Raw genomic sequence first — 25414 nt, forward strand, 5'->3', positions numbered from 1 at the left:
TAGTTTTGGGGATGTTTATGGGGGATCCCAAGAATGAGGGCAGCATGAAAGAAAGCACCAAGGTGCTTGTTTGAAAATTTAGGTGAGTGATGGAGGCTGACATCATGGTCCAGTCAGAGGCTGGAGTTGACTTTTTGATACTGAATGAGAGATGATAGGGTGGGGATAGGTCATGAAGGGCCTTGAAAGTGAAGACAAGTAGCTTATGTTTGATACCTTAGGGAAGAGAGAGAGAGATAGTGAAGGGTTGTAAAGAGGGGTGACATGGTCAAAGCCACAGGCTAGGAGAATGATCTTTACAACCGCATTCTGAATAGATATCAGCAGGGCAAGACTGCATTTGTCAAGGTCAGAGAACGGGATATTGCAGTAACTGAAATGGGAGACGATGAGAACTTGGACGAGAGTTTTAGCTGTGCGGATTGACAGGAAAGGCCCCATCGTACAGATGTGATGTTGAAAGAATCTGCAAGATTGAGGCATAGTCTGAATGTGAGGAGCTAGAGTCAAGTTCCAGTTCCAGATGACACTCAGATTACAGGCTTGAATGACAGGTAGGGTGGTAGTGTTGTCCACAATGGCTGAGAAAGGAGGTTGTGACAGATATGGCTATTTCCTGCAATATCTTTAGAAGATCTTAATATATTAAATTTATGTATTGTTGTGGGCAGGGATTATATATAATTCCATGGAAGAGGGAGACCATAGCCCACTAAGAACACTGGGGAATAATTAGAAAAATTCACTCAGGTTGTAACACCTCCTATGAGGTCCCACCAGCTGGTAAGACTTGCACATACTGGTTCAAACTGCATTCTCCAGAGACCAACAGACAAAGCAAGGACTGTGCTTGCTCAGGGAGATTAGAGAAGCTACAGAAACAGCAAACCCAATAATAATGGGGGATTTCAGCTATCCCATATTCACTGGGAACATGGCACCTCAGAATGGGATGCATGCAGAGATAAAATTTCTAGACACCATTAATGACAGCTTCTTAGAGCAGCTAGTCCTGGAATCCACAAGGGAACAGAAAATTCTTGATTTAGTCCTAAGTGGCACACCGGATCTGGTCCAAGAGGTGAATATAGTTGAACCACTTGGTAATAGTGACCATAGTGTAATTAAATTTAACATCCTTGTTAAAGAAACTCAACACAGTAGCATGTAACTTCAACCAGCAAAAGATAGAAAAACTAACAGTAAAAAAGATTTTTTAGTACATCAGAAGCAGGAAGCCTGCTAAATAATCAGTGGGGTCACTGGACGATTGAGGTATGAAAAGGAGCACTCAAGGAAGACAAGGCCATTGCAGAGAATTCTTTGAATCAGTCTTCACTGGACAGAATGTGAGGGAGATTCCTGCACCTGAGCCATTCTTTTTAAGTGACAGATCTGAGGAACTATCTTGGATTGAGGTGTCAATACGGCAGGTTTTGGAACAAATTGATAAATGAAACAGTAATAAGTCACCAGACCAGACTGTATTCACGCAAGAATTCTCAAGGAACTCAAATATGATTGAAGAACTGGTATGTAACCTATCACTTAACTCAGCCATTCTACCAGATGACTGGAGGTCTGTTACTGTGGTGCCAATTTTTTTAAAAGGATCTAGAGGCACTCCTGGCAATTACAGGTCAGTAAGCCTAACTTCAGTACCTGGAAAATTGGTTGACATTATTGTAAACAACAGAATTATCAGACAGAGATGAACATGATATGTTGGGGAAGAGTCAACAGAGGTTTTGCAAGGGAAAGTCATGCCTCACCAAACTATTAGAATTATTTGAGGAGGTGAACAAACATGGGGATAAGGGTGATTCATTGGATATAGTGTACTTGGACTTTCAGAAAGCCTTTGACAAGGTCCCTCACCAACGGCTCTTAAGTAAGGTAAGGAGTCATGGGATAAGAGGGAAGGTCCTCTCATAGATAAGTAACTGGTTAAAAGATAGGAAACAATGGATAGGAATAAACAGTCAGTTTTCACAGTGGAGAGAGGTAAATAGCAGGATTCCCCCAAAGATCTGTATTGTGCTGTCCAACATATTCATACATGATCTGAAAAAAGGGTGAACAGTGAGGTGGCAAAGTTTGCAGTCAATACAAAATTACTCAAGATAGTTAAGTCCAAAGCAGACATCAAAGAGTTACAAAGAGATCTCACAAAACTGTGTGACTGGGCAACAAAATGGCAGATGAAATTCAAATGTTGACAAATGCAAAGTAATGCACATTGGAAAACATAATCCCAAGTATTCATATAAAATGATGGGGTCTAAATTAGCTGTTACCACTCAAGAAACAGATCTCGGGGTCTTCGTGGATAGTTCTCTGCAAACATCTGCCTAATGTGTAGCAGCAGTGAAAAAAGCTAACAATGTTAGGAACCATTAGGAAAGTGATAGATAAGAAGACAGTAAATATCATAATACCACACTATATATCCATGGTACCTTACACCTTGAATACTGTGTGCAGACTGGCTACACCATCTCAAAAAAAGATACATCAGAAATTTTAAAAGTACAAAGAAGGGCAAGAAAAATGATTAGAGGTATGGAATAGCTTCCATATTAGGAGAGATGAAAAAGACTGGGACTGTCTGCTTAGGAAAGAGATGACTGAGGGGGGATATGATAAATAAATAGATAGGGTATAGAGGTCTATAAAATCATGAATGGTGTGGAGAAAGTGAATAAGGAAGTGTTATTTATCCCTTCACATAACACATGAACCAGGGGTCACCCAATGAAATTAATAGGCAGCAGAGATCTACTTAAATCACAGAGAAATCACATATTTTTCACTGGTTGGTCAGTGCATAAAAAGCAGATTTTGTGGATGTATTCATACAGTTGTATATTCCATGCCACCCTTACTTCAGCACTGCTGCTGGCAGAGATGCTGTCCGCAGAGTGGGGCACCCGGCCGGCAGCTGCCACTCTCTGGCTGCCCAGCTCGGAAAGCTCTCCACTTTGCCTTTGGAGCTGGGCGGCCAGAGAGCAGCAGCTGCTGGCCAGGCGCCCAGAAGGAGGATGGGGCATAAACTACTACAGACACAAAGAAGGGGGGAACGGTCAAATAAGTTTGAGAACCACTGCCCTAATGATTAGTATCCTCCTTTTGGTCCTAGGTTTAGCCTTGGGAAGAGTAAACCATTTTTAGCTTGGCTGGCACTAGTAGAGTGTATTCCCCCAAACAGATTCCTTATTGTTTGTGCAAGGACTCATCTATGTCATTGTTTTACCTCTCTTGCTTGGTTCCTTTGACGATCGCTTTTGATCTAATTCCAAAGCAAGTAGCCTATTGTAACAAACACACAGAAGCATGCACCATATTCATAAAAAATAATATAGATATTCTGCAGTTTGTCAGACACCCTAATTTGCATTAGCGCTATTTACAGCTTCAAAACTATGTGTATTTTTCTTTTTAAGGGGCTTTTTAGAAGCATCTAAAATGAAATAATAAAGATTGCAAAAGATTTTTAAATCCACCATTCTATTGCTGAGAAATTAAAAACCGCCAGGCTTTCTGCACGTCCCAATAATGTTTGTACGGTCAGTAACCAAAGCAGGAAACAATTAACTGGCAAATCTTATTCCCAAAGATATGACGTATGTGTTTGTACAGCACCTAGTTCGATGGAGCCCTGGTCCATGACTGGAGCTCCTAGGCACTACAACCATACAAATCAAGAATGATGATACAATATCCTGGCTCAGGGAAATTGGCCTTGGCTCCCCATCCCTAATGGTTGGCTCCAGAAAACATAAAGCCTGCTATTTGCTAATAAAAGTAGTTCTGTAGCCTGAAATGCGAGTGGCTTGTCCTTTTGGTGCTGAAGGGCCTATGTTTGAGCCCCATTGAAGACCGTGGTATCTGTATGCGTGTGGCCATGTTTGTTATAATGATAAACAAGGCAGAAATGTATGTTCTTTAAGAGACACCGGGGTGAAGAATCACTGTTAGGGAATTGCCAGAAATAAATAGTAAAAAATCCTTGATAGCCTGCTTTAGCATGCAAGAGAGAGGGCAAGGAGGAAGCCTAATAGGACCAAAAAGAGAAATCCTTCACCCAAAGAACCTCATGGATGTGTTTGTATATGAATTGAGTAACTATGTGAAGGGGCCATAAAGATAGCAATAAAAGCAAAAATCAAGCTAAGCACCCAGACAGGGAAGCAGAAACTCACAAAAAGAAAATAATTAGAGAGGAACTGGAGGACTTTCAGAGAAAAGAAGGGACCAAGTCACTTTGAACTCACTTTATCCCACTCACTTTGAACTCAACGGGAGTTTTGCCACGGTCTTCAATAAGAGCAAAACTGGGCCCATAAATACCAACTAGAGAGCCAAAACCAACTCAGAGTTTTGAAAGTAGCCAGAAGTGATCACCAATGGCACAAACAAGGCTTTGCTGAAAACTGTCCAAAAAGCAGCAAGGAGGAAGAAGCAAGAGAAACCCAAAGCCTTATGGGAAGAAGCCAAACAGAAATGGGAAACAATGGAACAGAAAAGGAGATTAGGGATAGCATAGTGGGGCAAACTGTGCCCAGATTTAGGCTTTGTGCATTTTCAGTGAACTGAATGAAGTTGTACAAGGTCTACAACAAGGCAAACCCTATAGAGAAAAATAACACACATAGCAACATAGGAGAAAGTTATGCCATGCACCTCCAATAGGTGTCAATCATCAGATAGGCATACATGAAAAGCAATGCAATCCATTTGGTGATATGAACAAGAGGTGTGTTAGGTGATGTGTGAGACTAGTGTGTGCGAGGCTAAGGAGAAATAGGTGTGGCAGTGCAAAAAACAGCATAATGTGCCCCCCATTCAAAAATTAATAAGTTTATCCCTGATAAGGAATCACTGGAATAAGCTGTACATAACTATTCTCCATGACCACTTAAATGTCACCACAGCAGATGTTGAATGAGCTGTACCAAGAGAATGAAAAATGACAAAGCCCAACTAAGGTTAGGGTTTTCTCATAGATGATGTCAGGGAACCCATATAAAAACCAAGCCATACAACCCATTTGTATAATTTCAGTAACAAAGCCCCAGGAATTAGGAGCACTGCAATATGAGTGGACATTCAGCACAGAATCAGAACAAGTATCCCTAAGAACAAAAGATGGATCAGGCTGTTGCACTTGATCCTGCATCACTATCTCAGGCAAAGCTTAGAGTTTGAGAACTGCTAGAATAGAATATGGCCCAATGTTTTTAATTCCAAGTGAGACAGACAAGGTAGGTGATTGGATCACCTTCTGTTGGTGGAAGGGACAAGCTTTCGAGATTCACAGATCTTCTTCAGATCTAAGGAAGGTAACCAGAGAATAAATACAGGACAGATTGTTAAGTGTAGCGGATTCACACATGCTGTCGGAGATCACTTAAAATGAAGTGGGCAATTCAGGGTTAGCAGGCAGTAGGGTGTTTTACAAATTGTTGTAATGAGCCATAAAACCAATGTCTCTGTTAAGTCCCTAGTTTTTAGTGTCTAGCAGAGTTATGAATTTAAGCTCCCAGGCTCATCTTTGGAAGGTGTTGTGCAGGTTTCTGTTGAGGACAAGGACTGAGAGGTCAGATATGGATTGATCGCTCTGTGAAAAGTGTTCCCCCAGAGGTGATGTGCTGTATTTATCATTTATCGTTTTTCTGTCTGAGTCCATTTCAAAGTGTAGTGATTGCCTAGTTTCACCCACATGTTAGGGCATTTAGAGCACTGGATGAGATACACCACATGTTGTGATAGGCATGTGTAGGACCTATGGATCTTGAAAGGTGTTTGTGGGAAGTATTGATTATCATAATAGTGGAGATATGTCTGCAGGTTTCGCAGAGGTTGGGGGTTTATTTGAAGGCCAATTGTCATTTGTCCAACTGTCATTCTGAACCCACTGCTGATAGCAGCTATCTTGCTAAGAAAGTACCATCATATAAGGCAGTGGCTGGTTGGAAGCTCAGTGGAAGAGACTGAGACAAGGTTCCATTCTGCTTTATTATTTGATGAACAATCATTGAAAGGACTTGACTACTTTAAAATTACACATTTGGGGTTGGATTTACTCTGGCTGACACAGGGAGGTGTCAGTTATACCTTTCTGTGCCAGCTGATTTTCTCTGCACTGTGGGAGGAAGGGTGATTCACATGAAAGAAAGGCCAGCAGTGTTGTTGCCTGGCTGTTCATAGGTTTACCACCCGGAGCGCCTGCTAACATTCCTCATAGCTGCTTTGTCTATGACCAGTCCCAGACAGTACTACACACTGGGGTAGATACCCCCTCTGGTGAAGGAGAGATTGAAGCCACTTTTTGTTACCACAACCTCTTCCTGTGGCAATTTTTTTTATTGCCAGTTTCCTTAGTTCCACCAAGGCTAAATCTGGCCCTTTGTTTAAATACACAATGCATTATTTCAGGTGGCTGAAGTCTGATTTTGGTTCTTTAGTAAAATGTCTTTCAGTCTCTAAGTGAGAATTTAGGAAAAACCACTCCCACCATGCCATTTAAAATTATCCTGCAGAAATCTTTTTGACCGAGCTCAAAATCCAGCCTTCAGTATGTCCTGAGTTATGAGGTTGTCCAGACCTCTAATAGAGGAACAGGGGAATTTACACCAAAAGGCATAAACAAGTCAACAATTAAAAAAACACCATTTATCTCCTCCTCCTCCCCAACGTCTTGTTCCAAAGTTCATTGTGTTCTGTCACTGAAGCAAAGCACTGGAATATAAATTAAAGCCCTTTGGGCCAAATCCTGAAGATGTTACTCACTTCTTACTCATTCCTTAGCCAGGCAAAGTGCCCAGTAAGTTTGGGGTTTTTTTCTTGCATAGAGTCTGAAAAATAAGGGAGGACTTCAGCCCTGAGCTATTTGTGAGGCAGAGGCCTGGTCTAGTGGGTTTGAGCAGAAAGCCAAAAAAGTACTAAGCTATAAGCCTGGCTCTGAAACCAATTCGCTCCATGTCCATGGGAGAGTAACTTAATCTCCCTTTCTCAGTTTCCTCATCTGAAAAATATATGTAAAACATTTTGCTTGTCTACACAGCGAGTTAGTGCATGGCAAGCCAAGGTGGGAACCTACAGCACACCAACTTGACATTCACTCACGCCCCGTGTGGTCACAGCTCCAGAGTTGCCATGCACTATCATGCTGTGTAGACAAGCCCTTATTGACAATAAATAGCATCAGCTCAGCAGACATAAATATAAAATATAGGTTATTGGAGAACTTCATCTAAGCTTATTAAAACAAAAATCTGAAAGCAGACAAAAAAGTGTCAAGGCCACACACACTCTGGAGCTATGCAGGCTGTGGGCCCCAGGAACGGGAGGTTTGCCTACAGAGAAGCTCAGTAGCGCTGGCCACTTACAAACCGCACTGTGCCAAGGGCTAGGGAAGATCTGATTAAAGCAGCATTAGAAATGGTTAGGGCAGCCCCAGGAGAGGCAGGGCCGAGCCAGCTGGATGTTGCTTTGAGTCAGCATTTCTTCCAGACAACCTCCACCAGCAGGGCTATTACAGAACCCCAACTGGATCTTAAAGATGCCATCCCACAGGAGAACCCTGCATCCAGGGTGAGCACCCTCCATTTCCAGCTCAGGTGGGTGAATCTGACCCAGGAATCTTTTCCTAAAATTATATTGCACAGCCATATTGTTATGTATTTTCTTGTATTCCACACTCTTGCCGTTTAACGTTCCATCTATCTCCTATTTTTAGTTTTCAGAGAAGATGAACGTAAAGCGTAAAAGCTGGATTTTGGCTCCTAAACATTGTAGCATTCACAGTAGGGTTTGTTTTCGTTCATAAAAAGTTAGGGATCATTTGGATTCACATGCAGGTTCAGATTTCAAACATGCCTGTACTGTAATCTGTGGGTATTTTGATCGAGGTCTTTAGTTCAGGGCTATCACTAGTTTTCTAGCTTCTGATCATTAGAAAATTCCATTGCTGCAATTTTGCCGTACTCGGAGCTACTGACTGTACAGTGACCTTGTCTTGTCAGTGTCCACCACTGTTTAAAGTTCTTTTGGGCTCCTGCTGGGGACTTCGTTTCTCTCCAAGTTTTCCTTCTCCGCAGGAGATTCTTCCTGGTTTTAAAGAGTTTTAAACATCCATCATGAATAATCTGTGACATTTCCAAGAAAAGCCTGCCTGCTTCTGACTTCCACGCACACAAAAAACACACAGTGCTCAAGCCTGGAAACTGAAGGGCCAAACAGAAATTAACTGTCGACCTTTTGAACTGCACTAATTCTGAAATGAGAGGGAGTCAGTGATCTGTTCAAAGAATCCCTGGTTAAAAAATCAGTATTTCAATATATAGATTGGACAATAATTCCTTTTAAAAACGTTATTAAATATTTGCTCAGACTTAGACATACAGGGCCAGAGCCTCAGCTGGTGTAAATCAGCATAGCTCAGTTGTAATCAAAATTATACCAATTTACACCAGCTGACAATCTGACTCAATTTATTCTTAGGCAGAATCATATTCTCCAGTTTGTATTTCTTGGAAAAGTTCTCAACTGTGGTAGATCTCTACATATTTAGACACTGCCCCTAGCAAAGAATTCTAAACATTTCAGCCTCCAGTTCAAAACTTCCCTCCTTATTCCACAGATTTTAATGGCAGAAGGGATCATCATGGTTACCTAGTCTGACTTCCTGCATAACACAGGCTATACAAGTTCACACAGTAATTTCTGAATCAAAGCCATAACTGCTGGTTGGGCTACTGCAGCATGTCTTGTAGAAAAACATCCAGTCATGGTTTAAAGACTTCAAGTGCTGGAGAATAATTTTCACTTCTGCCACCACGGCTTCTTCAGGATTCAAACTCAAACCCACCGAGGCTATAAGCAAGATACAATCTGCTAAGTTAGGCAGTCCTTCACAGACTTACTCCCATTGCATCATAGACTTTGCCTCTCTGGGCCTCTCCCAGGCTCCTCTGCTTATCCAATTTGGCCTCCTTTCTTTCTCTTCAGCTCTGGTCAGTTTCACCACTACCAATCCTAGAGCCTTCTCCTCTGCAGTTCATGCTGTGTAGAACAGCCATGTTATATTTCTTTACCTCATTGGCTCTCCATCTAATTTCAGTACTCTTGTTTTTTCTCCCTTAATATCTCTCTTCCTTTCTGTTGTATTTCTAGCTGTATAATGTTTACAGATAACTCCATAAACCTTGATGGATGCAGTTTATATGCAAATGCCATTCCATATTATTAATATTATTTATTTGTATTATCATAGCACTTACGAGCCCCAGTCATTTACCAGGACTCCATTGTGCTAGGTCTGTACAAACACAGAACAAAAAGACAGTCTCTACCCCAAAGAGCTAACAATCTAAGTGTAAGACAAGAAACAATAGATGGATACAGACAGATGGGAGAGTACAAGGAAACAATGAGACAGTATTGGTCATCATGACCGCCAGTGGTCTCAGCAAAGCAGCCGCCTCATCATTATCCAGTTTTTGTAGACATCACAGCAAAGTAGAGGTGCTGGCTTGGGTGGGGATAGACTGTGATGGGCCTTGAATGTGAAGATAAGTATAAGGACCTGATGTTTCATTTCTTATTGAAGCTAAATCGCACCTGGAGCTGCAGCTAGCGAGAGATGTCAAGAGTAACAAGAAGGGTTTCTTCAGGTATGTTGGCAACAAGAAGAAAGCCAAGGAAAGTGTGGGCCCCTTAATGAATGAGGGAGGCAACCTAGTGACAGAGGATGTGGAAAAAGCTAATGTACTCAATGCTTTTTTTGCCTCTGTCTTCACTAACAAGGTCAGCTCCCAGACTGCTGCGCTGGGCATCACAACATGGGGAATAGATGGCCAGCCCTCTGTGGAGATAGAGGTGGTTAGGGACTATTTAGAAAAGCTGGACGTGCACAAGTCCATGGGGCCGGACGAGTTGCATCCGAGAGTGCTAAAGGAATTGGCAGCTGTGATTGCAGAGCCATTGGTCATTCTCTTTGAAAACTCGTGGCGAACGGGGGAAGTCCCGGATGACTGGAAAAAGGCTAATGTAGTGCCAATCTTTAAAAAAGGGAAGGAGGAGGATCCTGGGAACTACAGGCCAGTCAGCCTCACCTCAGTCCCCGGAAAAATCATGGAGCAGGTCCTCAAAGAATCAATCCTGAAGCACTTACATGAGAGGAAAGTGATCAGGAACAGTCAGCATGGATTCACCAAGGGAAGGTCATGCCTGACTAATCTAATCGCCTTCTATGATGAGATTACTGGTTCTGTGGATGAAGGGAAAGCAGTGGATGTATTGTTTCTTGACTTTAGCAAAGCTTATGACATGGTCTCCCACAGTATTCTTGTCAGCAAGTTAAAGAAGTATGGGCTGGATGAATGCACTATAAGGTGGGTAGAAAGTTGGCTAGATTGTCGGGCTCAACGGGTAGTGATCAATGGCTCCATGTCTAGTTGGCAGCCGGTGTCAAGTGGAGTGCCTTAGGGGTCGGTCCTGGGGCCGGTTTTGTTCAATATCTTCATAAATGATCTGAAGGATGGTGTGGATTGCACTCTCAGCAAATTTGCGGATGATACTAAACTGGGAGGAGTGGTAGATACACTGGAGGGCAGGGATAGGAAACAGAGGGACCTAGACAAATTGGAGGATTGAGCCAAAAGAAATCTGATGAGGTTCAATAAGGATAAGTGCAGGGTCCTGCACTTAGGATGGAAGAACCCAATGCACAGCTACAGACTAGGGACCAAATGGCTAGGCAGCAGTTCTGCGGAAAAGGACCTAGGGGTGACAGTGGACGAGAAGCTGGATATGAGTCAGCAGTGTGCCCTTGTTGCCAAGAAGGCCAACGGCATTTTGGGATGTATAAGTAGGGGCATAGCGAGCAGATTGAGGGACGTGATCGTCCCCCTCTATTCGACATTGGTGAGGCCTCATCTGGAGTACTGTGTCCAGTTTTGGGCCCCACACTACAAGAAGGATGTGGATAAATTGGAGAGAGTCCAGCGAAGGACAACAAAAATGATTAGGGGTCTGGAACACATGACTTATGAGGAGAGGCTGAGGGAACTGGGATTGTTTAGTCTGCAGAAGAGAAGAATGAGGGGGGATTTGATAGCTGCTTTCAACTACCTGAGAGGTGGTTCCAGAGAGGATGGTTCTAGACTATTCTCAGTGGTAGTAGAGGACAGGACAAGGAGTAATGGTCTCAAGTTGCAGTGGGGGAGGTTTAGGATGGATATTAGGAAAAACTTTTTCACCAGGAGGGTGGTGAAACACTGGAATGCATTACCTAGGGAGGTGGTAGAATCTCCTGCCTTAGAAGTTTTTAAGGTCAGGCTTGACAAAGCCCTGACTGGGATGATTTAATTGGGGATTGGTCCTGCTTTGAGCAGGGGGTTGGACTAGATGACCTCCTGAGGTCCCTTCCAACCCTGATATTCTATGATTCTATGATAAACTCTGATATATATCATCAGCAACACACACACACAAAAAGTTTAATGAACTGTAAAATGGGTAAGTGAAAAATCATAGCTTTACAGTATAAATACATAGTACTATGTATCAATAACTGCAGAACACGAGTCTCAAATTAGAGTAACTTTTTGGCTGTAAAAGAATGGATATCATCACTTCTTTCTCCGTCATGGTAAATTACTCTGGTCACGACTTTAGCATATTTTCAGGGCAGTGTGTTTCAGAGGATAGAAGACAGGACCGGGAGTCAGGACACTTGAGTTTTATTCCCATTTTTCTCACAGACGGCCTGTGTTAATAACTGGGGCAAGCCAGTTCTTTTCTAGGTACCAGAGTTTCCCCATCTGTAAAGTGGGGAGAATATTGCTTACAAACCTTTGAAAAACAGTTTGAGATCTTGGGAAGAAAAACACTGCATAAATGCTAAGCATTATTATTTTAGTTTCTAATTCAGGAAAGCATTTTAATATGTGCTTAACTCCCATTGAATCAATGGAACTTTAAGATATGCATAAAGTTAAGCATGCGCTGAAGTGCCCTTTCTGAAGAGGTATGTTGTCCTGAATCCTGCAATTACACATTTTTAAACAAATAATTTTACAAATGTATTGACAAAAGTAGAGATAAGGTGAGAAAAGTGGTATATTAGCAATTCTCAGTGTATTGAACTGTCACAGTCTGGGTTTTATTCTAATGAATAGAAGTGAAGTGCTCTTCAAAGATCCTTGGACAATGTGGAGTTTGAAGCAGCTGAACATTGTCATCAGAAAATCAAACTCTGCTCTCAGAGCCAGAGCTCTTCCCCCAGGCTCTCCTCTCCCCCTCCCCCCATATTTGTATATAGTCAGAGAGGAGAGTCAGGCTTAGTTTGTTCATAAACTCCAGTTCCTGGGCGGACCCCACACACAGCTGGATTTGAAACAGCTGGATCCGCCTTCCCTGCAAGTTTAGCCAGGAGCCTCACAAGCCTGGGAGCTTTGGGTTGGGAGCAAAATAATCACAGACTGGCTGCACTGGTGGAGGATGAATTGATCAAAACTGTGAAGCTGGGTTTCCAGTTGCTGGCAGGATACAGAAAATGGGTTACTGGAAGAGGCTGGGTCTGATTTCTCTACTGCTGCTGTCCTTCTGTGAGTAGAAAAATGTTTCTGGTAGGCAATGTTAAGCAGCATATTCATAGAGTTCATTTATTTTGTCCTTCCTCCAGCAGACAGATAATCATTGATTTCTACCCTAATGACCATTCGCTAGAGGGTTTGAAATAGCTGAGATTTTAGTACAATACTCAAGCAGTAATGCTGGCTTGGAAATCAGCAATAAATTCTCTTCTAACAAATGGTAAACATTAGATTTGGATGTAAGTTTCTGCATGCACTTCTGAGCTGCTCAGAGATGTCAGTGTTTACAGTGCAAAAATATATATATAGGTCAATGTTACTTCTTGGAAGGTTTTATTTTATTTGAGCACAATAAAAGCAACTGAGATGTACAGCTGAATGATTTGACTTCAGCTGTGTCCAGATGCGGAGATGTTTGCAGCATAGATTTTTTTTTTTTGTAATCAGCCCCAGTTTTATGTGCAGGATTAATCAAACTATTAAAGAAAGGGGGTGGGGAGACTCTGCAGCAACATCTGGTTATTCAGCAAACCATTCCAGCACTTCTGTAAAGATTTCTTTGTAATAATACTCTGGTTGGGTTTCTATACCACTCTTAATACTGCAGATAAACTCCCTACACCAGGATTTGAAAATGTACCTCTTATGCTCTAAATTCTCTTGTTTAAATCTTAATGATAGCTTCACGATGAGGAATAGATCTGTATATAAATGGGTGTTATATACACATCCAGTAAGTATGTATACACGTCTCTTTGTATATGCAGCACCTATACGTATGTCTACATACACATCTATATATAGTGTATATTTATAGATTTGTGCAAACACTGGAACTTTCTTATGGTGAAATCTTTTTTAAACACAGATTACTTTTGCTCAATATATAAATTTCACTGACTGGAATTGCTCTTATCTCAATGCAGTGAAGCACTGGGATTTTTATTTCACTTTGTTCACATCCAAGTGAAGTGGTTGTGGGGATCTATCTCCAAATTCACTTTTAGTGGGTCCCAATGTCTACAGAAAAGGGAATGAAATATGATAGAGAGATAATGTGTGTGTGTTCAAATATGACATCATTGCAACTAATGAATCATAGAGAGCCAAACCAGGGATTTGAGTATATATAGTTAGAGTAAGATTTTCAAAGAGTTGCACAAAATTTTACTTGTGATACTAACAATAAGCTGGCAGATAAAACCCTAACTCTTGCTATAACGTAGGGGGGACACGATGTTACATTGGAAAGTGACTATGAAAATAAACCAAATTTTTAGCAGAATTAACTGAAGTACTACAAGGTAGTATTTTAATCACAGTATTGAATTATTGTTGGTAAGAAAGGAAACCTCTAATTATCCTTGAGAAATGCCCAATTTTAAAGTTATTTAATTCATGGTTTTCCTCATAAAAGACAAATTTTTAATCTGAAAAGAGTCAAACCAAAAGATATTACCATTACTAAACTAATCTGAAAGGTTAAATGACTGATATGTCAACAAAGTTAATGTTATTCAATTAATTTTGAGTGTTTAAATATATAATGTCTCAGGGAGGAAAAAGCCAGAATCTCTTTTACTGGATTTAGTTCAACAATGCTATTTTTAAAGTGCTACCTCCTGTTCTCTGATGCATGCAGTTAAGATCAGCTGTACAGGAATGCTGAGATTTTTTAAAGAGTTTAAGGAAATTAGTGCCCAAATCCCATTGTTGTTAATCGGAATCAGGCACCTAACACCCTTAGACTCCTTTGAAATTCTCAGCCCAAATTACCAAATGTTTTAAAATAAGTATTTGATCACCCGTAAAGCGACAAATTCCCCAAACCATGTTGATTAATTGTAAAAGGGGATCTGGATTAACTGTTTAGTGGCAACTGGAAATTAACTCCTCTCAGCATAAATGGCACATCCTTAATCATATAATAAAGAAAATGGGCTGGATTCCATCTCAATTACCAGCGTAATCCCATGAATTTCAGTCTTTATCATCACAAAATAACAGAAATGCAGGGGTGGAAGGGGCGTCAAGAGGTTATGTAGTCCACTTTAGGGACATTACTATGGATTTACACTGGTGCTGTAGAGAACCATATTTGGTGCATTATCAGCTTCTAACAGTCTTTTCCATATTACTTTCATCAGTCACTAGATAATGTAACTGAATATTTTCATCTGTATGTGATGAAAGCAAGGATTGTAGTTTGATGTACAGTTATGAATGTAATAGAGGATTTCCATAATTCTCACTAGTAAATTATATAAAGACACACAAGATTCTGCTCAAAATTTTATCCTTAATATTTTTTCCTTGTTGTGGCTGCTTTTTGAAGAGCATTAAAGCTGAACGTGAAGACAGGAAACTTCTCGGTGGCGTCCCAGCAAAATTTGATACTTGACTACATTATTAACTTACGGAACTCCAGTTCTGGAAAGCTAGGAATCCTTTTGCACATGGAGTGCGGGTTGTGCCCAGTTGTGGAATCCAGATTTTTAAAGGAATATTGACGGAACATTGAAGGGTTCAGAAAAGAGTTACAAGAATGATTCAAGGTCTGAAGAACCTGCCTTACAGTGAGAGGCTAAAGAAGATCCATCTATTTAGTTTATCCAAGAGACAGTTAAGAGGTGACTTAATCAGTCTGTAACGGAGAGAAAATTTCTGATAGTAGAGGGCTCTTTAATCCAGCAGAAAGCCATAATGAGATCCACTTGCTAGAAACTGAAACTAGACAAATTCAAAGCGAAATAAAGTGCAGATTTTTTAAAGTGAGGGTAATTACCCATTGGAACAACATGAATAGTAAGATTGGATCTCTTTCTAAACTGGGAGGAGAGGTAGATACGCTGGAGGGTAGGGATAGGATACAGAGGGACCTAGACAAATTAGAGGATTGGGCCAAAAGAAATCTGATGAGGTTCAACAAGGACAAGTGCGGAGTCCTGCACTTAGGACAGAAGAATCCCATGCACCGCTACAGACTAGGGACTGAATGGCTAGGCAGCAGTTCTGCAGAAAAGGACCTAGGGGTTACAGTGGACAAGAAGCTGGATATGAGTCAACAGTGTGTCCTTGTTGCCAAGAAGGCCAATGGCATTTTGGGATGTATAAGTAGGGGCATTGCCAGCAGATTTAGGGACGTGATCGTCCCCCTCTATTCGACATTGGTGAGGCCTCATCTGGAGTACTGTGTCCAGTTTTGGGCCCCACACTACAAGAAGGATGTGAAAAAATTGGAAAGCATCCAGCAGAGAGCAACAAAAATAATTAGGGGACTGGAACACATGACTTATGGGGAGAGGCTGAGGGAACTGGATTTGTTTAGTCTGCGGAAGAGAAGAATCAGGGGTATTTGATAGCTGCTTTCAACTACCTGAAAGGGGGTTCCAAAGAGGATGGATCTAGACTGTTCTCAGTGGTAGCAGATGACAGAACAAGGAGTAATGGTCTCAAGTTGCAGTGGGGGAGGTTTAGGTTGGATATTAGGAAAAACTTTTTCACTAGGAGGGTGGTGAAACACTGGAATGTGTTACCTAGGGAGGTGGTGGAATCTGCTTCCTTGGAGGTTTTTAAGGTCAGGCTTGACAAAGCCCTGGCTGGGATGATTTAATTGGGGATTGGTCCTGCTTTGAGCAGGGGGTGGGACTAGATGACCTCCTGAGGTCTCTTCCAACCCTGATATTCTATGATTCTACAAAGATATGCTCTAGCTCAACCAAAAGTTATGGGCTTGATGCAGGAATTACTGGGTGAAATTCTAATGCTTGTGTTATACAGGAGGTCAGAATAGTTTATCATAATGGTTCCTTCTGGTCTTAAAATCTATGAATATGTTCTTGGAAATATGTAACTGATGTAGTGACATCTGTCTGCATTTGCAATGGGGCATCTGAGCACCCAAGGAGTGAATGAAGCTCAGGAAGTCCAGCAGGGGACGTGAGCCTCACCAAGAGAAAGCCAAGCTGAGCTAATCGGTGGACTTGGATCTCACCTACGGCAAAGTGAGCCCAAGGATTCTAGAGGGTGTGCATGATCATTCTTGGAATATCTGCACAATATATAGTGAATGCTGTCTCATGTGGGCAGAGCTTATTTTGTGTCTGGAGCTCAGAAAAGTATCTCCCCCCCCCCTCGGTTCAACTCCAGGGTAATATTTTGGATGGCCTTTGCTACAAACAACACCCAGCATAATTCACAATTCTGCTGCCTAGATTCTAAAAGCAGCTTGTTGCTAATACTGGGTCAGCTCAGTTTTTTAAATGGACTCACATCATTTGCTTGTGTCACATAAGACTCAGCATAAGAGCCTATACTTTATCAGTAAACCCTCCTGAGAAAGGACTGATTCCAATGGAAGTCACTGATGCTCAGCAGTTCTGTGCAGTAAATAATCAGGTTATTGTCATCCTTGCAATCAGTGACTCTCAATATTGTTGTCTCATGTGATAGTGACTTTCATGGTCCTTTCCTCTCCTGCTTAGCCCCATTTCTGTAGAGTACCCTTTCTACAAGGGTCACAGATGTATATTTTTCTTTTCCTTAACTCAGCTTTCTCATATTAATTCCCAGTATAGGCCACAGTGCATTAGTGTAATATTTTTGTTCATTTTAATTTTGTGTTCCCTTGATTTTAGTAATTTAGAGCCACATTGACCCTTAAATAGGAATAATCCATACAAGGGAGAGGAAACTCCCCGGGCCTAATTCTATTCTCACTTAAACTAGTGTAAAACTGGCATAACTCTACTGACTGCACTGATATCTACCCGCGCCTGCTGACAGCCTGAAATAGTAGCTCTGAGAGACAGATGGACTGCACCTAACCATCCCAATGAGGTGTTAACTCTGAAGCCTAACAGCAGCATAAATGTCAACATTTCAAACTATTTCACTGATGATCAAAGTGTAAGACTTCCTGTAGAAGGACTCCACTCACTTGGCTCCAAGTAAGGGCACTGTCATCTGAGTAGCTGTCATCAGGGTTTTAGCAACAGTCATGGGGCTACTGGAACCTTGAGAAGGGGGCTTCTAGAAGGATGTTGGGTACCAGATTAAAGAATGTGTGGCATCTCTAGCGGGCAAAGCAGTTGGTACACCCTGAGTGCACCCTCTAGTCCCCTCCCCCAGAACTTCATTTGCAGGGAAACCCAGAGTACCCCATTTACACTAATGGGAGTGACCTGATTTGTTAATAAGATGCACACATGGACTTTGTATAAACTCACAAGAGGTAAGAATCTAAAAATAGATTACTGTAAAAAAAAGGCTGACTGCCTTTACTGCATTAGGTAATTGTAGGCTAACATTATAACCTCTAAGATCCAAACTCCCCCCCCCCCCAACAGATCTCCCTTATGCAAAACTAAATTCAACGCACATTATGGGTTAGCTAAGAATGCTGACTAGTCAATGGCAAGAAAACATTCAGTCATAAGTGCTCAAAATTCCTCTGTTTGTAGGTGGGGATAAGAGACTCCAGTAATGGGGCAGGATACAAGATGCACAACGTTCTCTCGGGAACTCCTGCCTCTCTGTATGAGGGTGAGGTGGGAGAGCCCACCCTAAACTGTAGCAGGAGGCTACCTAGATCCACTTGTGGTGAGTCTCTCCTCCCTTGGTCTCTGAAGTTCTCACAAGCTGTAAACAGGGATCTTTGGTTCATTGTGGCAGCAGCAAGGACTGGTACTTGCAGAGACTAAGCCAGGAGCTCTGGCTATGCCTACAGTGCTCCCACGTGATTCTCCCAACTTTGGGGCTGTTTATCCTCAGCCTTTCAGACTTCCTCCCTTTGGGTAAATGGTCACATTTGCAAGGGTAGCTGAATTTATGACCCCTCTTCTGGTCTCTTGAGTGCGTCCTGTCAGGTCTCAGACCTTGGGCCTTTACCTCTCTTGGGATATAATCCTACAATTCTCCCATTCGTAGACTGTCCCTAGGCTACAGTACTTTATGGATTAGCTGTGCTTACCTAGAAAGACTAACTGGGTTTGGGCACCAGAGGTTCTTTGCTTCAGGAGTCTGGATTACAGTGACCCAAAACAGCCCTCCTATAACAAAGTGTTGCTTAATCTTAACAATAAGGCCAAAACCTGGCATAAGAGAAGATTTATTAAACAAAAAGGGTCTACAAGCATGTCTATCTTGCTCCAGACCCCTAACTTCTGGGAGACTAGGTTTCATTCTGTTCCTCTTAACTCTCCTTCCCCTCTCCTTGAGGCACTGTCTTTTAAAATCCAGCCAAAACCCTTTGTTTTCAATTTAACAGGCCCTTTTTATTCTACTGTCCAAAAAACAATCTGGTGACCTCAGAAGGGTGGTGGTGGTGATGGACTTTCAGAGTAAAGGCGCTTGCATTGTACCTCAAGTGTCGGGAGCTGTATGGCTAGCTGAAGCCATTGTTCCCTTTCCTGCTTATATGCAGCCAGCCTCTTTTTGAACAAACCCCACATATTCATGCGGTAAACACTCTTACAACAAGCAGCCAAACATATAGAATATAGAGTATTCATAAATTACCACAGGCAGCTCCAAAGCTGTCACAGAAACATCCCTAGTATTTGTTCTGAGATCTCTGGTGACCTATCCCAGGCTCCTCAGGCTGCTTTCCGAAGAGGAGGGGCTCTTGTTTCTATGGCAGTTGGAGTCAAAACCAGTGTTCCAGGAAGGCTTTGGAGACCATTTCTGCCCTGGATTCACTGTTGCAAGTTTACATGGCAACTCTTTCCCACAGCTCTGCAGGAAAACACTACTAGGCTGCACAGACACCTGAAACACACGCAAGACAGGAGAGGGATGATCATGTTGCGAAGACTAGCCCAATCTACTCCCGATGGCATCTCATTTTGATGCCATACATGAGTGGGTTGTAGCTGGAGCTTAGGAGAGGAGACACTTTCCTTTGTAAAACAGGTTGAGACCTACATCTCTGAATTAGCATTATAATACCTTAATATATTTAGTAGTAGTAGTATTCCCTGCCTTAGCATGACCTCTAAATGTATCCATTTGTACTGGCCCACTTCGACCACTACTTTGAAAAGAATAGATGGGGAGATATTCTATGCATGGTAAGGCACAAAATAAGGCAACAAAGGGATTCAAATGGTTATTCCTGGATTTTTTTTTTTAAAAGGTGGGAGATCAAAACAGAACCAACCCACATTTTACCAGTGAAGGGGAGGCAGTGTTGTTTGAAAGGAGGCATGGGTACCCAGGTGGGTAGTTGGTGCACATTTCTCATTTAAATACGTCTGCTGTGAGGTATGGGGGGACGGGCGTGTTTTGTTTCTGGCACATGTGAATTTGTTTTCACTTTTTGCAAAGGGAGGTGTTGCTCTTACGAGGATTTGACTTTATTTATTTTTGCTATTACATTAATAGCCAGAAATGCCCAAGAGCAAATTAGCACCATCAAAACTTTCACTGATTCCCCCTTCAATCTGATAATGGATTAAAGAACCAATCAATGGTTTCTGCCCATAGTTAGCTTTGTGTCCATGGGGGAGAAAAATATTTGATTCTTTGGGCAGCTTCTGCCTCCTTGTAAAGGAAACCTGACACAGACGTTATGAAAAGGCTGAATGAGAGCTGGATTAAAACAACAGCTCTTAGGTAAGCAAATAAAAGGAATAGGAACCTATTCAACCCTTCAGAAGGCTGAGAACAATCTTGAAGATCTGCATGGCCAGATTCATGGGTCCAACCAGGTTATGATTGGCTCAGGAATAAATAGGGACAGGGGCACGTGGTTCTAACTCATCTTTATATCCCCTTCTCTGCCCCCTCCCCATCATACTGGGATGAGACAGAGACTGTTTTAGCCCTTGGTATAACTTAAAGCAGCCTCAGGGCTGCTCTAAATTACCCTGACAGTAATGGTTCCCTAGAGCTCTTCCAACTGGCCCAGGATTGCTTGAGTGCAATTTGCTCTGTTCACTATCCCTTATGCCTGCAGAATTCCCCCTAATTGTGGGGCAGGGAGCAGGTGGGATACTACTGATTATGTTAGCTTTATGCCACGCAGGAATTTCCCTTGCCTTTCCAGCTATTTTATGCTGCCTGAGCAGGGCAACACAACCAGAAGGAGGAACAGGGATCTAGATTTGAAGCAGGATGGTCACAACTAAAGCGGTTTGGAAAATGTTTTTATTATTTTCTGTGAAAAAGTTTGAAAAAAAATGAAGTTTTTCATTTTTGTAGAAATTTTGTTATGGAATTTCTCAGGTTTACATAAAAATAAAAATCAAACCCCGAAGTTTTAAGATTTTGGACACCCAAAAACTGGAAAAAAATATCGTTGTCAAAATTTCCATTTAATACAAAAGTCATTCTTTTGTTTAAAAATGTTCAGCCAATTCTAGTTACAACACATGTCAATTTTATCAGTTCCTTATCAAAGTCCATAATGTATTTACTCCTCAGATTCACTGATCATGAAATGAGCAATCACTGGCTTAAAAAGAATTTTTTAAAGGGGACTCTTGAAGTGTTCCTGTATTCTGAAGTAATGCCAACATCTATTGTCTACCCTGATTTATATAGTTTTTTGTAAGCTCCACGAAGCTCCACCGTTAACAGAACGCCACTAGCGGTCACCTTCAGCCCCCAACTAAAACCCCTCCAACGCATTATTAAGGATCTACAACCTATCCTAAAGGATGACCCAACACTCTCACAAGTCTTGGGAGACAGGCCAGTCCTTGCCTACAGACAGCCCCGCAACCTGAAGCAAATACTCACCAACAACCACATACCACACAACAGAACCACTAACCCAGGAACTTATCCTTGCAACAAAGCCCGTTGCCAATTGTGCCCACATATCTATTCAGGGGACACCATCACAGGGCCTAATAACATCAGCCACATTATCAGAGGCTCGTTCACCTGCACATCCACCAATGTGATATATGCCATCATGTGCCAGCAATGCCCCTCTGCCATGTACATTGGTCAAACTGGACAGTCTCTACGTAAAAGAATAAATGGACACAAATCAGATGTCAAGAATTATAACATTCATAAACCAGTCGGAGAACACTTCAATCTCTCTGGTCACGCAATCACAGACATGAAAGTCGCTATCTTAAAACAAAAAAACTTCAAATCCAGACTCCAGCGAGAAACGGCTGAATTGGAATTCATTTGCAAATTGGATACTATTAATTTAGGCTTAAATAGAGACTGGGAGTGGCTAAGTCATTATGCAAGGTAGCCTGTTTCCTCTTGTTTTTTCCTACCCCCCCAGATGTTCTGGTTTAACTTGGATTTAAACTTGGAGAGTGGTCAGTTTAGATGAGCTATTACCAGCAGGAGAGTGAGTTTGTGTGTGTATGGGGGTGGGGGGGATGTGAGAAAACCTGGATCTATGCAGGAAATAGCCCGACTTGATTATGTAAAGAGTTGTCACTTTGGATGGGCTAGCACCAGCAGGAGAGTGAATTTGTGGGGGGGGGTGGAGGGTGAGAAAACCTGGCTTTGTGCTGGAAATGGCCCACCTGTTGATCACTTAGATAAGCTATTACCAGCAGGACAGTGGGGTGGGAGGAGGTATTGTTTCATATTCTCTGTGTGTATATAAAGTCTGCTGCAGTTTCCACGGTATACATCTGATGAAGTGAGCTGTAGCTCATGAAAGCTCATGCTCAAATAAATTGGTTAGTCTCTAAGGTGCCACAAGTACTCCTTTTCTTTCTCTGAAGATGTTTTTTCTCCCTCCTTGCAATGATTCATCATCATCATCATCGTGTTTGCTTTCAATCTGTTCCTTTATGTATTTGTATTGTAATCTGGAATAAAATGAATGCACCCCACTGTGGACTGTCATGTTTTATTAGATGTGCAACATCCCACATCTTCATAAAAAAGAAGTACCCACAGTACATTAAGCATAGCTCAGCAAACTACCCTGATGGGGACTGAGATGAAACAATCGGTGTCCATGACTTGGAATGGTCTCTGAACTACACCATCTTGCTCCTCTGTTTACATCAAAAGGTTCAATGCCCAGTGCCAAATGTAAGAGAAACAAAAATAAATTTAAAGAATAAAACCTACCTCTAGAAAAGACAAGCATTTATTAGGGGCAATAGACCAGTCAACCACCTATGGCTTTATCAAATCTGTGTGCACCAAGAGAAGATAATTGGACCCAGACTATGTGCTAAGGTCCCCAACAGGCTCTTCAGGGCCTTGAAGGATTGGGCTAGTGGGTCATAACTGGCTCAGCCTTGCTATTCTGTAGTTCCCTGAATGCCAGGAAAACAATCCTGATCCTGCCTGCCTCTGTCCAGAGGAAGAGAATTAACTCTTTCCTCACCAATCTCCAGAAAGGATCCAAAAGCCCCATCATAGGCATGTTTCTGTTCTTCCAGTGGTCCTTCTATTTAGCGTAGACAACATCAGTTCTTACTGTCAACTGCTGATAGCTGTTTGCCTTTTCAGAAGATCAGACATGTGAGCACTCACAGGTCTTGCATCCACCACTGCAGGCTCTGCTCCAAACAATTGCACTGAACAGGATTTACCCCTGCAAGCAGTTATTGCACTGCAGCCATTGGTAGTGTTTCGCTTCCCTGCGATAAGCCACAAACATGCCTAACAAGCTAAATTACAGCTGATTTACACTGGAGCAACTGCATCTTGTCTTTTGGGAAATTAATTTATCCAGCTGTACATCGCAATCTCACATTTTACAGCAAGCTGACAATCATTGCCTGCATAGATGCTGGCAGTTTTAAAATGTACCTTAATTGAAATGTTATTCTTGACAAGACAGAATTGTGTATAATCAGATTTAAACATCTTTTTATCATTTTACACAGTGCACAATTTGCACCTATTAATAAGAACAGACTGCACTAAAGATCCTAGCTACAGTGCCACTTCTGGCAGCTGCTGCATTTCACTTCACTTTTCCACTCTCCTCTACGTTGTAGAGAGAGAACTCTGCTAAAACACTTGGGCTGGGACTTTCTATGGGGCCTAAAATTTCACTTGCCCTCTTCTGCCTGGGGCAGTGTGGCAAAGTCTCTTACCTCTGACTGTGGAGGATGAGGGTCAGTTTTCCTCTCTCTGAGTAGTTTAGTCCTCCAGCCAAAACAAAAACTCCACCTCCTTCTGGAGTGCACAAAAAGCAATCCACCAACAGCAGCTCCATCAGCCATTCTTAGTCCCACTCTCCCCCTCTTGGCTGTCCATTGAAGGCTTTTATCAGTCTTCCCTCAGGATCTTGTTCTGAGAAACAGATCGAGGTTTGGTGAAGTCTTTTCCCCTTGGTGCAGGGAAGTGAAAAGAACTTTGCACAGTCTCATGCAGGGCCACCAGCCTCCCTCGGGGATGCGTCGATCCTCAACCCTATGCCAGGTTCTGACAGCAGTACCTTCTGGCAGGCCCTAAGAATTCACAGAGAGCTCATGCCTTTCCTCTTGTGTCAGCGCCAGACCTAAGGCTGTAAGTGACAAAGCAGCAATCTGTTCTGCCGTCCAACTATTGGTTCTCCCTCTCTTTCCTAGGCACTTACATAGCCCCCATCACGGTAGTAACCAACTCACAATCTTCAATGTATTTATCCTCACAACACCCCTGTGAGGTAGGGAAGAGCTGTTACAAATGGGGATCTGAGGCGCAGAGATACTACGTGACATCTCTAAAGTCTCCACTTCACTTCACTTTCACCAGATCTTGTTTTATCCAAAGCAGTAACATCTCAGTTGTGGGTGAGGGTGAATAAGAGGTTCTAGTTTGGACCCATCTCATTAACTCTCTGCAGCTACTGGTGTGTACTTGCACATAATAAACAGGGGGTGGTTTTAAGAGCTATAATGCACAATACCTGGGACAGAAAGGTTACTGAGATTTTGACACAGTGCTTTTGTCACTTCAGCCAGTGTTTCACAAACAAGGTAGCTTTACTCTGTATTTTGCATTCACGGTGGAAAATGTGTGTGCTCACTTTAAAGAGATTGTACCACCAAGACGAATGTATACCTTGGCTGTTTATCATATATCTGTAACCCATTTCCTCCCCTTCCTAGTGCTCTTTATATCCTCACGTGTCAGTCAATTGCAGCATGTAAGCTTCAGTCCTGCAACTTTGTATGTGCATGGGATTACTAACACGGACAACATTATTCATGTGAAGAAATGCTTGCAGTACCAGGACCTTAAGACTGTAAATTCTTTGATGAAACTTGAATCATGTGTGTTTTTTTAAGTGCCTACGATACCTCTGGGCTCTATAAAACTAATAATAATAACATGCAAAGGGCAGCATTCTACATGGATATTGCTTTTAAAAAACCTCTCTTTTGTTTTAATCATTTTAATGAAATAAAAACGCACCTGCATTTGCACATGCAGAGCAAATCTCTATGTCCAAGCCAGTCAGCAATCTGCAAGAAATCAGGACATGAAAATAAAGATTTGCTTATGTCTTTGCTTGCTGAATTATTTTACACTAAGAGAATCTAAAAGCCAGCATCCCAAGTTAGAAGACACTGATTCAATTGTCCTTTCAACGAAGTGATTTTTTCCATGTTTGAAATGTCCCAAATTTAGCCAAACCATTCCATGAGAGATAGCAGGGTCCTTCCTCTTACAATAGGAAGTGATGATACATCCAGCTACTACCAATACGTGGGTGATTAATTCAATTCTTTCCAAATCATAGACCCATGGAATAGACCCATCCACAGAAGCAAGAGCAATGGATCCTGTGGGAGTTTAGTTCCTGTTATATCTTTAATTTGTCAACAGGCATTTTTCCAGGATTGCTGGAAAATACTCTAAGACATTCTCACCAGATGGGC

The 25414-nt window shown here is 42.0% G+C and overlaps 2 protein-coding genes across 2 annotated transcripts in view; one reads left to right on the top strand and one right to left on the bottom strand.

The window, feature by feature from the left end:
• The window catches only part of SNX4 (sorting nexin 4), an 85105-nt gene extending 61320 nt beyond the window's left edge, over window positions 1-23785 (bottom strand). Inside the window, exon 1 of the mRNA XM_048870427.2 lies at window positions 23642-23785. Coding sequence (XP_048726384.1) covers window positions 23642-23770 — 129 coding nt within the window. The 5' untranslated portion in view covers window positions 23771-23785. The remainder of the gene's footprint in view (window positions 1-23641) is intronic.
• The window catches only part of LOC125645204 (TGF-beta receptor type-2-like), a 62824-nt gene continuing 49761 nt past the window's right edge, over window positions 12352-25414 (top strand). Inside the window, 1 exon segment of the mRNA XM_048870426.2 lies at window positions 12352-12614. Within this exon segment, the coding sequence (XP_048726383.2) occupies window positions 12563-12614 (52 nt within the window). The 5' untranslated portion in view covers window positions 12352-12562.

This window comes from Caretta caretta, chromosome 11 (genome assembly GCF_965140235.1).
Source record: "Caretta caretta isolate rCarCar2 chromosome 11, rCarCar1.hap1, whole genome shotgun sequence".
In the NCBI taxonomy this organism is placed as follows: domain Eukaryota; kingdom Metazoa; phylum Chordata; order Testudines; family Cheloniidae; genus Caretta; species Caretta caretta.